At 42.6% G+C, this 11,618-nt stretch overlaps 1 protein-coding gene across 1 annotated transcript in view; it reads left to right on the top strand.

Moving 5' to 3' along the window:
* The first annotated feature begins 830 nt into the window (after positions 1-830).
* Positions 831-11,618, top strand: part of mslnb (mesothelin b) — a 35,954-nt gene continuing 25,166 nt past the window's right edge. Inside the window, exons 1-27 of the mRNA XM_030422174.1 lie at positions 831-926; positions 2,091-2,118; positions 2,293-2,329; positions 3,226-3,348; positions 3,651-3,850; positions 3,928-4,031; positions 4,393-4,505; positions 5,380-5,610; positions 5,723-5,797; positions 5,895-6,136; positions 6,480-6,561; positions 6,696-6,839; positions 7,198-7,400; positions 7,504-7,613; positions 7,821-7,939; positions 8,029-8,205; positions 8,302-8,333; positions 8,581-8,678; positions 8,783-8,805; positions 8,919-8,940; positions 9,055-9,082; positions 9,601-9,679; positions 9,770-9,916; positions 10,007-10,212; positions 10,993-11,087; positions 11,179-11,291; positions 11,391-11,567. Coding sequence (XP_030278034.1) covers positions 875-926; positions 2,091-2,118; positions 2,293-2,329; positions 3,226-3,348; positions 3,651-3,850; positions 3,928-4,031; positions 4,393-4,505; positions 5,380-5,610; positions 5,723-5,797; positions 5,895-6,136; positions 6,480-6,561; positions 6,696-6,839; positions 7,198-7,400; positions 7,504-7,613; positions 7,821-7,939; positions 8,029-8,205; positions 8,302-8,333; positions 8,581-8,678; positions 8,783-8,805; positions 8,919-8,940; positions 9,055-9,082; positions 9,601-9,679; positions 9,770-9,916; positions 10,007-10,212; positions 10,993-11,087; positions 11,179-11,291; positions 11,391-11,567 — 3,060 coding nt within the window. The 5' untranslated portion in view covers positions 831-874. The remainder of the gene's footprint in view (positions 927-2,090; positions 2,119-2,292; positions 2,330-3,225; positions 3,349-3,650; positions 3,851-3,927; positions 4,032-4,392; positions 4,506-5,379; positions 5,611-5,722; positions 5,798-5,894; positions 6,137-6,479; positions 6,562-6,695; positions 6,840-7,197; positions 7,401-7,503; positions 7,614-7,820; positions 7,940-8,028; positions 8,206-8,301; positions 8,334-8,580; positions 8,679-8,782; positions 8,806-8,918; positions 8,941-9,054; positions 9,083-9,600; positions 9,680-9,769; positions 9,917-10,006; positions 10,213-10,992; positions 11,088-11,178; positions 11,292-11,390; positions 11,568-11,618) is intronic.

Genomic DNA, 11,618 nt, shown 5'->3' with positions numbered 1-11,618 from the left:
CCAGACACAATTTTTCTGAAATAAAACCAAACCAGAAAGATTAATGCAGCTTTATATGGAAGGTTTGAGTCTTGTGTGGTTAAGGTTGGTGAAATTATGCAGTGTCATCCTGTGTGTGTGTGTGTGTGTGTGTGTGTGTGTGTAATCACCTCACCATCACAGAAGATGACAGATATGACAAATATCAAACCACACATCTTGAACTCGTGCGTTTGAACGACTTGCCTGCACAACAACTGGCGTACAGCGACATGCGTTCTTGACTTTAGACACAATTTCTCAAAAGTCACATACAGTGAATAAATCATCCACATATAAAAGCATCATCAGTGTAAAACGGGGTACACTCTTTGCCACGGTTGCATTTTACAGAACATATTTTGAAGCCAGGTTCATGTGCTCGTATTTTCTTTGTATTCTTTGTCTGGCGTTGAACGGTGTAGCGTTTCAGCATTCTTTCCAAAGGCACCTCCATTGTTTCATCTTTGAACTACTATGTTAAAGGTCTCTTTCTGTCACAGACTGTACAAAATCTGACTGCCACTCCCTGATTCCTATCTGCCACCAAACCCACAAGCATCAACCCGGCATTAGACAGTGAATGGACAACAATGGTCCGACAAGAAAAACACTTGGCCTGGTTCATTGGCGTTGATTACGTAATCACTTATCATGCCGTACATGTTGTTCCCAAACCGAGATGATTGTCGATGTAATGTCTGTATTTGTTTGTTTTCTTAATGTATCCTTGAATTTACCTTAAAATAAGGAATCTCTGTGATTTCTAAGTGGTAACTTAAGACCCGCTTTCTCTGATTCCCTCCCCAGAGAATTTCATCACACAGCCTCATCCTCCCATGAGATCAGTCACATCATGAGATCACGTAACCTGTTCCTGCTGGTTTACCTGCTGGGAAGCTGCTATGGTGAGAGCAGAATTCGTCTTTTCTCTCTTTTTTTAAGAAGTGTTTTAATCGTGCGTTCTGTCTAATGACCAGCAGTGTGCGATTTTAGTGGTTGCACGAAGAAGTTAGATAAACGTGTGAATCTAGGTGCTGAATTGTAGGCAGCAGGACTTGTTTCAGAGTCTTGAAGACGGTTCACCTCTCATGCAAGAGGCTTCTTCAGTTCTAACTAACTGGAGGGGAGATTGAAGGCTTTTAAACTCTGTGTGAGAGTGGGAGTGTCCTTGCGAAGCCGCTCAGGTGAAACTCTCGCCAAAATGCAATTTAGGCTTTTTTTTTTGTGAATGTATATGAGTCAAACCTTCGCGCAAAAGCATAATTACGATGAAAGAGGCAGTTTTTAGATTTACCGTATTTTTGTTTTTGGCTCAGACTCATTTTCAATGGGAGTGCTACGCGCACTTTAGCGATAGCATCAAAATCGCTAAGAAGGCTCGACACAACATGAAACTTTGCTCGTAGTATCACCAGGGTCTCTACACATGAACACGAGCATTGAGTTTAGAGTTTACTAAAAAGAAGGTTTTTGAACAGCACACCTTAGCAGTTGCTTGTTCCGCTAGCCGCCGTCATGGCAGCCGGGAAGTATCGATCTCCGAATGCAGCGTGAGTTTCACTTTAAGGACACGTGCGAGCTCTGAGGTTCAGGGTCGTTAGGACCGGCCTTCATGTGGATTTCTCAGGTTAGCTGAGCCCAGGTGTGAATGTTTGTTAATCTGTCTGGGGAGAGAACTCAGTCCTGTATTGTAGGTGGGTGATAATGTCTCAGGTCACCTCCTCTGTTTAGAGACGGTCGTTCCGGTTTGACAAAGATGGATTCCTTTACTCCTCTTTCAAACCATCTATGTCAAGCTGCCTGAATTAACTTTTAAACACCACAACATGATTTACAGCTGCTGCACATACATGACAAAGGAGGCGTCAGGATAAATTCATTGCAGATAGAATTTAACTTTAAAGCCGAGACGTCTCAGTGACACCAGCTCTGAGAATTGAAGAGGTTCTTCTTTTCAGTTTTAACGATTTGAACGCTCAACAATCCTACAGCGGTGTGTAATATGTTGTGAAGGAGAGAAGGAATATCTCAAAATAAAATGTCTCATGAATGTCTTCTTTTCCCGACAGGGGCATCAAATGGAACAACGAAAGAGCCGTAAGTGGGAATATCTCAGTGGTGAAAGACGCAAAAATATTTTTCTTACAAATCCAGTGGAACATATTTGTCATTTTCCACTTCACCCATGTGATTGTGATGTGATTGTAATGAACCGTGATGGCTTTTGTCTCTTAAAACTTGTTTTGTTGCTCCACTGATGGAAATTTACAGGAATGCAACCTGCGATGCAAAAGAAAACTGTAATCAGGTGAGTGGCACACACATACCTGTGCACTTCTGGTAAAAAGACAAAGACAAAATTCTACCAAAAACTGTTTAAATTCAAGGTTTTTATGATTATGTTGATGAATTGGGATTATAATCGAAATCAAATACCTACAAATGCCACTGGAACAAAGATGAAATCCTAAAGACAATTTCTCATTTATTTTCTGAACAATAAATCGGCAGTAAAATCTCTGACTGAGGGAAAAATACCAAGAGTGTTTTAGTAGTACAGAGTCAAGTAGTTTGAGGAGACCAGAGATGAGATTTGTTGTTGTGAGTTGGCAGCACAACTTCTGTCCTACCATGTCACCTTTGTAGTCACGTCTCCTCGTGACTTCACCGTCTCAGGACTCTCAAATGACTCAAATGTACGGTAGCAAACTGACAATATCACATAACAACAGGATCAAGATTTTACATTGTTACCAGATATATGATACTGATAGACACTGACAAACACGACAGAGTTAATCAAAAACATCTGGTAGTCCACAGACAACAAAAACACTGAATACTACATTTGCCTGCAGTGATTACAAATGTGGTGAAGCCCCTCGCGGGAAACATGTTTGTTGATAGGTAATAAAAAGAATGGGAAAAAAAGGGTGGCTACTACAAGTGAGTGCACAATCAGACAGTATAGGCCCAAAGTTAGCTTTGGCTTCATGAGAATCTACTATTAAAAAAACAGAACATTACATTCCTGATGTCACAACCCGATCACATCAAACCAGTTTGGTCCCTGATGTAATTTCTAATGTCTTTAGATTTCTGCGATAAAGTAAATCTCAGCATGTCTCTGGAATGCGTCAGAAGCATTTCATCATATTGTTTCCTCATCGCTCAACTTTTACCTTTTTGTCATTTTATTCCAAGGCGCCGGATTCGGCCTCGGGCTTTCTCCGGTGTGTGGGATTGCCGTCGACGGACACGGGGAGGGATCACATGCGGAGGCTGAAAGGCATGCTGGAAGCGGCGATGGATGTGTACACGTTCATGGTAAGGATGACAGCATTCACAGGCACATCAGGAATGTCCTTTGGCAGAGTCACACTAAGAAAGGAACTTTCACAAATTCCAACCTAACCAGTTTGTTGGGTAATGTTGTCTGTCATGGAGTAACGCTCAGACTTTGACTGTTCCTCCAATGAAATGACACATTAACTGTTTTAGCTTTTCAGGGAAGCTCTTTCACTCACATGCCATAAATATATTTCAACAAACTATCTCTCCATCAAGCCTCTTTCATCCCATCTCCCTTAACTTTTTTCTCTGGCACCCCTCCATCACTCCAACCACAGAGGTCCAGCATGACAGGCGTGCCACTTCTCAGCCTGCAGGGGGCGCTGGAGTTAAACCAGGGAGCCGACCCTCTCCAGAATGAAGATCTGGTCCACATGTGGATGGAGGTCAAGATGAAACCGCTGCTGAAATCCATCACCAAGAGCTTCCTGTCCTGCCTGAGCACCAAGAACTTCAGCTGCTCCACCTACCGGACCGTGTACGTCTGAGTCTCCGTCTACATGTTTCTGTTTCCAACATTGCAACAACTTCTCACCATCTGACCTCTTCCTGCAGGGTGAGGGAGCTCAGTCACCATTTCTCTGAGATGGATCCAGTCAGACAGAAGTGGATCTACACTTTCTTCATGCAACCCTTTCTGTCTGGAGACAGAGTAGAAGGTAAAGCTTTCATTGGGACTTTTATGATTTGCTACTCCAGTGAAAAGAGTTGGGACTGATCAAATCCAGAATCGGTATCAGGTGCCGATACTGACATAATTCACTTGAGGTATATCAGACGGATGACGTCCATAAAGACTGAACCTTTAACTGGCACATTAATGGTCATATTTGTAAGAACATTTTATTTTTGAGTCTCATTCACAACTCGTCAAATACTGACGCTTTGGGATTGTATCAATTGTTGGCCATCATCCCGAAGCGTCAGTATATGACGAGTTTGGAATATATATATAAGATACATTGTAGGATAATATATCTTTACAGATTGTGTGTTTATGTGTTTATAATCTCTGTACAGGCTGTGTGGGGAGGAACGAGAGCAGTGAGGAGTGGCTGATAAAGAATTTTGGTGCCTTCAGGGCCATGGCCCGAATGAAGGACTTCTCAACGCTCAACATGGTTTTCAGTGGAGTGAGTTAACTTGAATTTTCTTCAAAATGAAAAAGATTTAAAGGAATGGGTCACACAGAATAATCCAAATGTTTTTTTTCCTCTCTTACCTGTTGGGCTATTCATCCATCTAGATTGATTTGGTGTGAGTTAAAGAGTTTTAGAGATATCGCCAGTAGAAGTGATGGAAGTGTAAAAAAATGGATTTTAAAAACTCAACAGAAATTTCTCCCTCCAGAAATCATGATGATCCAGCATTTTCATGTAGGAACTATTTTCTATCCGTGTCACCACGCAGAGGGAACAACACATCTAAGCTATGATAGGCTATAACTAAGCTTACAAAGCTAGCTAAAGTTGTAGCTCAGCAGCCCAGTTACTATAATTTAATGTTAGCAGTGAACGTTTGTGCAAACCATAGATACGCCCAAGGTGACATCTCACATTCATACAATATACTTATTAACAACATGTCAAGTCAGGAAGTGGCCTTAAGCTACAAGGCTTCCAAAAAGACGTCTACAGCTCGAGTCTGTGGGGACGTTTTCTAGCTGTTTCACTGGCGACCAAAACCAGCTTTTTTTTAACAGGAAGTCGGACCATCTCTAGGTCTTTTTGTGGCGACAAGAAGAAGGTATTTTAAGCAAAAACTTGGGTTTTCCAAACCCTAAACAAGTGTCTTTTGTGTCTAAGTCTACGCAGACCGTTAGCAGCGTGTTGTGACAAGAGAGAAGTAGAAAAATTCAACTTAAACAAACGTAAAGATGCGACATAAAGAAACATCTCTACAACCGACGTTTCCAAAAATCTGCCACAAACACAGTCGACCTCAGATTGGGGATTATTTCTATTAATTAGTTTAAGTGACTAAGGTCCTCCTGCTCTTGTTCCACAGTTGGAGGTTCTCCACCTGCTGTCTCCGGCGCAGAAGGCTGAGCTGCTGATGATGCCTGAGGTCGCAGGTTTGGACAACGGCACCCTGAACCTGGTCTTCCACAGTTTGTTGACAGGAGGCACCGGCCCTCCGCCCCCCACAGCCGGCCCTGGATGGGGCCACAACTGGACCAGCCCTGAATACCCGCTTAGCATTCTCCCACCACAGCCCCCACAGAACACCTTCAAAGAGGTACTTTAATGCTACTCAGTGTCATGGTTTCACGAATAAACATTTCTTAGCAACATGGTTTAAAATGGCGAGTGCTTGTTTGCGAACCTCATCTCCTTTGTCGCACTTACAGATTGCGAGTGGTTTCATGATGGTGTTCAAACCTGTCGGGAGCTTCGTCCATGACTTTGTGTCCTTCACACAAGAGGTACAATCTCACACACACACACACACACACGCACACAGATACATAAACTGTCCACCTGCCGGGAGAAATGGCTCCTGACCCGCTCTTTGTTCTCCAGAGGGACATTTCACAAATACGAAGCACCACTCTGACCCAGTTCCTGCTCAACTGGACTCTGGCTGAGCTGGCAGACATGTACCGAACAAACGACACAGCCGTGGTTCCGGAGCAGCTGGAGTTTGACGTGACAGATGTGGAGGATTGGTACAAGCAGGTGGTGATGCCGCTGTTACGGAGGTTCCTACCGAATGAAGAGGCCCTGCTGGATGGAAACATCAAACTCGCCTTCCACGAAGTGTTGTACGTAACTCTAACGATTTTTGAGTATTGATTCATTTTTTCCCTGTTGTATTCTTTATGTAGTGTGTGTCAGAGCAGGTACAACACACTGTAAAACAATAGCATCAGATTAGACAAAGATCTATATGTACATATTGATGTATATTACCAAAATGTATTGTAATGGTATTATATTTTGGTGATATATTCTTGATGAAAAATTGCAATTTACAGTCTCTTTATGCAGCTTTTGGCAGTGCACCAGTCTCACTCACTCCAACCCAGATCAGTGTGTTTGTTTCTATTATGAAATAAGGTATTATAATGTCCTTTAAATGTACATGTGTGTCTTGTTTGTGTGCAGCTATCTGGACCACCGCATGGACAACGAAACCTCTGAAGAAATGGACGTCTGCAGCATCACTCTTGATAAGAGTCCTTGTGGGGTGAGGCTTCATTTAACGTTTGCATGTTTAAATGTTCAGAAATTGTAATCTCAACTTCTCTCAGCTTTCTCCTTGTTGTCAAAAGTCCGTCTTCAACTCATGCAAACATCTTTTTTTTTTTTACCCCCTTCCAGCTCACGGACGCAGTGGAAAATGTGGCGAACGTCTTGCACTGCGCTGCTCGTACCAACCTGACGATGTCTGAGGAGACGATCATGAGATTGATTGTGGAGCTGATGGGACGTCTGAACTCACTGATGAGGGAGTTGTCCACAGCGGTGAGGATGTTAACGACTCCGTCCATCCATCTTTCTATTTATCCATCTTAAAAACACATGACACAACATTTTGTCGTCTTCTACTGAAATATTAGACATTTAAAGTTTCTCAGTGGACCATAAATCAGAATATTAGCCTGTTTTACTTCAGTGTTTACTCACATATGCACATTTAAAAAAATGTTTTTTTTTATTTTGGTTATGTCTAGAACTGTGCTTTTAAAGAACTAACTTTAGTTTAAAATTTGTAGCTGATGGTTAGAAACCAAGAAACCCGAATCAAACTTAAAGAAATGCACGACGACTTGAAAACATTTGTGATTAGAATTAAAATCAGTGCTTCCTTCTCCGCCTGTAGAACTTCACCGAGCTGGCGTCTGACTTTAAGGAGATCTTCAGCGAGGCGGACTCGTCGCCGATGACCAAGGAGCACCTGAACGACCCGGACTTCATCAAACTCTGGTTTAAGATCAAACTGATGCCCCTCCTGCCCGACGTACCCACAGGCCTCCTGTCCTGCCTCAGCACCAAGAACTTCACCTGCCCAGTTTACCAAACCATGTGAGTCCACCGGCTTCAGGAAGTGTTATTTTCATCACACACACACACACACACACTGTAAGGTGCATTTAATGTATTTTCTTTCTTTCTTCTCTTTGTGCAGTGTGGCAGACCTCAGTAGACACATGAGTTTCATGGATGCTGACCCGATGTTCAGTCATAACATCTACAGGCACTTTATCTTTTCCTTCCAGCTGCATCACAACACCTCTGGTACGTAAACTGTCAGCAGACGTTGCAGCTTATGAACAGAAATCAAAAGGTCTTTTTCAGACGAGTGGTGAAGGTGAAGTACAAGTACCTTAAATCTGCAGTTACTTTACATCTTTGTGTTTCAGATTCCTTTAACCACAAAGTCCAGACAAAGGTTTAATACTTGTGGTTAATTTAGTCAATCTACATTAAATTTGCATGTTTCAGATCCCGGCTGTGTGTCCTCAGCCAATCACAGTGCAGACTGGCTGAAAGACAACTTTGGTTTCTTCTCAAGATTTGCCTCCGTCACCGACTTCTACATGCTCCACTCAAACTTCTCTGGAGTAAGTCCAGACAACCTGAAGAACCTCTGTCTGAACTGAAGCCTGTACTTGTTGTTAATCGTCTCTTCTCTGTTGTTTTTCTCGTGCAGCTGGAAGTTCTTCACCTCTTGACTCCCGACCAGACAGCAGAGATGCTGCTGCTGCCTCTTCCCGCTCCTCCTGAGAAACACGTCGTCATCGACCGAGTGTTTGACTTCCTGCTGGAGTCACCTGAGGAGAGGAATTTTGCGGCGGTCCTGCACTTGCTGGTCAAACTCGCCAAAAAGGTCACATCTTGTTTTTTTAAAGACACAGTAACTTAAAACTTTTGGGAAACTTTTAACTGTTCTGGATGATTAATTGTAAAATATTCACACTTTCAGGACGATCCACCGTGTGGTGTCTACAAACAAATGTGAGTACTTAAAGGAGGTTTTATAACTTACCTCTGCATTGCTTATTAGTTCCATAGATTAAGCTATTTTCTTTTTATTAGCACAGTTGAATGAAAGATGAAAGATGCTTTTGTGTGGAGCAAGCAAACCAATCACAAGACTCTGCTGATGATATATTTGAATGTCTTAACCCTTTAATAAAACCTAGCAACTGTTCTCATCTTTAAATGAATGTTTTATATTTAATTCTTTTCATTCGTGTGTCAGATTTGAGAGATTGTACGGAGCCGTGCCATCTCTGCCACCAGACCTGGAACCAGTCATCTGGGCCGGCATAGACAGCCTGACAAACATCGCACCGGAGGGTCAGTCCATACAGGATGAATACCTGCCTTATACCTATTTGTTTTATTATATGCACGCAGTAGTTAACCTCACATTTTCTTATGTTTCTATTCTATTTGTACAGAGTGTGTCCCAGAGAACATCATGGTGAGATTTCGCCTGAATTTTTTCTTCCACTTATTCCATTTTACCTGCATGTTGTTGCTTTTAATTCAATTTTACTGACAAATTGTTTTTATGTTCGCCTTAAAATGTTACAGTGCCCAGTAACCCCGTACAATGGTGAGATCTCTTTGAAACATTGATGTGAAGTCTCATGTTATTTCTCATTACATTACTTTGAATGCTAAAGGAGCTAAAAGTCATTTGAGATTTTCTTCCTCTGCTGTTCGACAGGCACTAAAGTCTGCAGAGGAGTTAACAGGTATCTAATTTTTGATGATTTTTACCCAGAATCAGTGATGTGCACAAGAGGGGGGCAGGGGGCACAATTGTTGAAAAACACACGCTAAAGTGCCCTCCTGGGAGCCAAAACGTGCGCTAAAGTGCCTTCTTGGGAGCCAAAAGAGCGTGCCAAAGTGCCCTCTTGGTTGGCAAAACACACTAAACTGACCCCTTGGCTGGTTAACACATGATAAACCGCCCTCTTTGGAGCCAAAACACACGCTAAAGTGCCCTCTTGGGAGCCAAAACGCGTGCTAAAGTGCCCTCTTGGGAGCCAAAACGCACGCTTAAGTGCCCTCTTGGGAGCCAAAACGTGCGCTAAAGTGCCCTCTTGGGAGCCAAAACATGTGCTAAAGTGCCCTCTTGGGAGCCAAAACACACACTAAAGTGCCCTTCTTTTTCGCCACTGCCCTTCAAAAAGTCTGTGCACGCCACTGCCCAGAATTACTAATAAATGTCGATAGTCTCTGTGCTGACATGTTTCACGTGTATTCACAGCTCTGCCCTGCACCTCGACCTCAACACATCTACCGAAGTTTCCTGCAACTTTACCTTGGAGACATATGCTTGTGCACAGGTTAATATCTAATTCAAAATAGCCAAAGTCCAGTTGGAAGTACAAAGATTTATTTCTACATGAACCGTTTGCTGTCTCTCTCTCACACAGCTGGAGAACTTCACAGCCAATCAGCTGGTTACTCTTTTGAAGTGTAATCTGCCTGGAAACAGCAGCCACTCCAGAATGCTGTGGAAGATGCTGCTGACCAAGTTATCCTTCGTGCTGGATCCAGCTCTGGACATCTTGGCTAACATGGTCAGTAACTCCTCTGATGCACGTACATGAAGTTCCTCAATTTCTATTCAGGGTTATAAAAATGACTCAATCAAATCATCTCTCCTACAGTCCGTGGTTGTTCCCTCAGGGATGGAGGTTCTGGATGTGATTGGAGAGATCAGAGTGTCGCTGCTGACTGACGAGCAGCTCAGGAACAGCAGTGTCATCATGAAGTGGTTCTCCGGACGTCTGAGCGGGTTTCTGCCATCAGCGTCGGGAAGGTTCCTGCACTGTCTGATCCGCAGGAACCTCAGCTGTCACTCGTACCAGCAGATGTAAGTGATTGTCCACAGATGCCAAGTCTTACATGAGAGATCCTCTTCTCACAACAACATGCATATTATGGTATATCACACTTTATATCCAACATCGTATTTGACATCATTTAACCAAGAAATGTGCGCTTAAACATCCTCGAAAACAATTAAAGTTCGGTGACGTCCTCATGCTGCTCTTCTACACAGTCCAACAAGGCATTAAAGTGTTTTGCCTGGCTCGTTAATCAAACTGCCTTTCAATGTAGCTGTCATCACAGTCTGGCACCGAAGCTAATGACCCTTTCTTCATTTTTGGATTCCTTGGTTTGCTTCACTTTAAACTTTAAGTTGAATTAATTACAACATCATCTTTGACGAGTAGCAAAATACTGAGGACCCAAATGCAAGACACTCAGGAGGGAGGCAGGGTTAAAAACAACGAGCAAGCTTTTTATAACAAGCCAAAAACCCAAATATACAGATAGATAGATAGATAGATAGATAGATAGATAGATAATATATATAAAGTGCAAAATATATATATAATACATAAAGACAGCAGGAAGCATACGGACTATATACACAAGGGCTGATTAACTAACACAGGTGAACACAGGAAAAAGGCGGGAAATCACACAAAGGGAGGAAATAAAAAGCAAAACATGACACATGAAGGCAGAACTTCAAAATAAAACAGGAAATAACAACCACAAACTATGACACTCATAATTTCAATAATGTATCATTACTATCATTATATATGAATAAATCTCATCCTGTCCTTCACTTTATTGTCAGTCTGAAGGTTTTCAGCCACCAGTTTGACAGGATGGACCTAAAACAGCAGCACCTGGTCCTCAAGGCTTTTGTCCTGCGTTTCCTGTCGCATTCAGGTACTCGCTGCTTTTTCATATTTTTGAACATGGATGGATGTGAATACATTATCATTTACATACATCTCTTTATCTTCGTGACTTGGTCCAGGTCCAGACTGTGTGTCCAACAACAGTGCAGAGTGGCTGATGAAGAATCTGGGTCCGTTCTCACAGTTCTTGTTCCTCAAAGAGCTGCTTCACCTCAACCCACAATTTAACCCTGTAAGGTTTCAGTCCTGCTAACATCAAGACTCTAGAAAACCAGTACCTTTTAATTTTCAGCAGCTGTAAACATGTTTTTGTTCCTGCTCTTCCATTTAGCTGGAGGTCCTACGACTCCTGACTCCTAATCAGACTGCAGAGCTGCTGGTGTTGACTCTTCCGGCTCTTCCAGACAAAGACGTCCTCATTAATAAGATCTTTGATCACCTGACTGAGTCTCCTGACCAGAAGAAATTCACAGAGTTCCTGTCCAGCCTCACCATGTTGCCCCAGCTGGTAAAAAGACAAACATGATTCCTCTTTATTCAAAATCTGCACTTTGCACTG

The sequence above is a fragment of the Sparus aurata genome, chromosome 1 (genome assembly GCF_900880675.1).
Source record: "Sparus aurata chromosome 1, fSpaAur1.1, whole genome shotgun sequence".
NCBI classification, from domain to species: Eukaryota; Metazoa; Chordata; class Actinopteri; order Spariformes; family Sparidae; genus Sparus; species Sparus aurata.
This window is presented reverse-complemented; position numbering and strand designations above follow the sequence as displayed.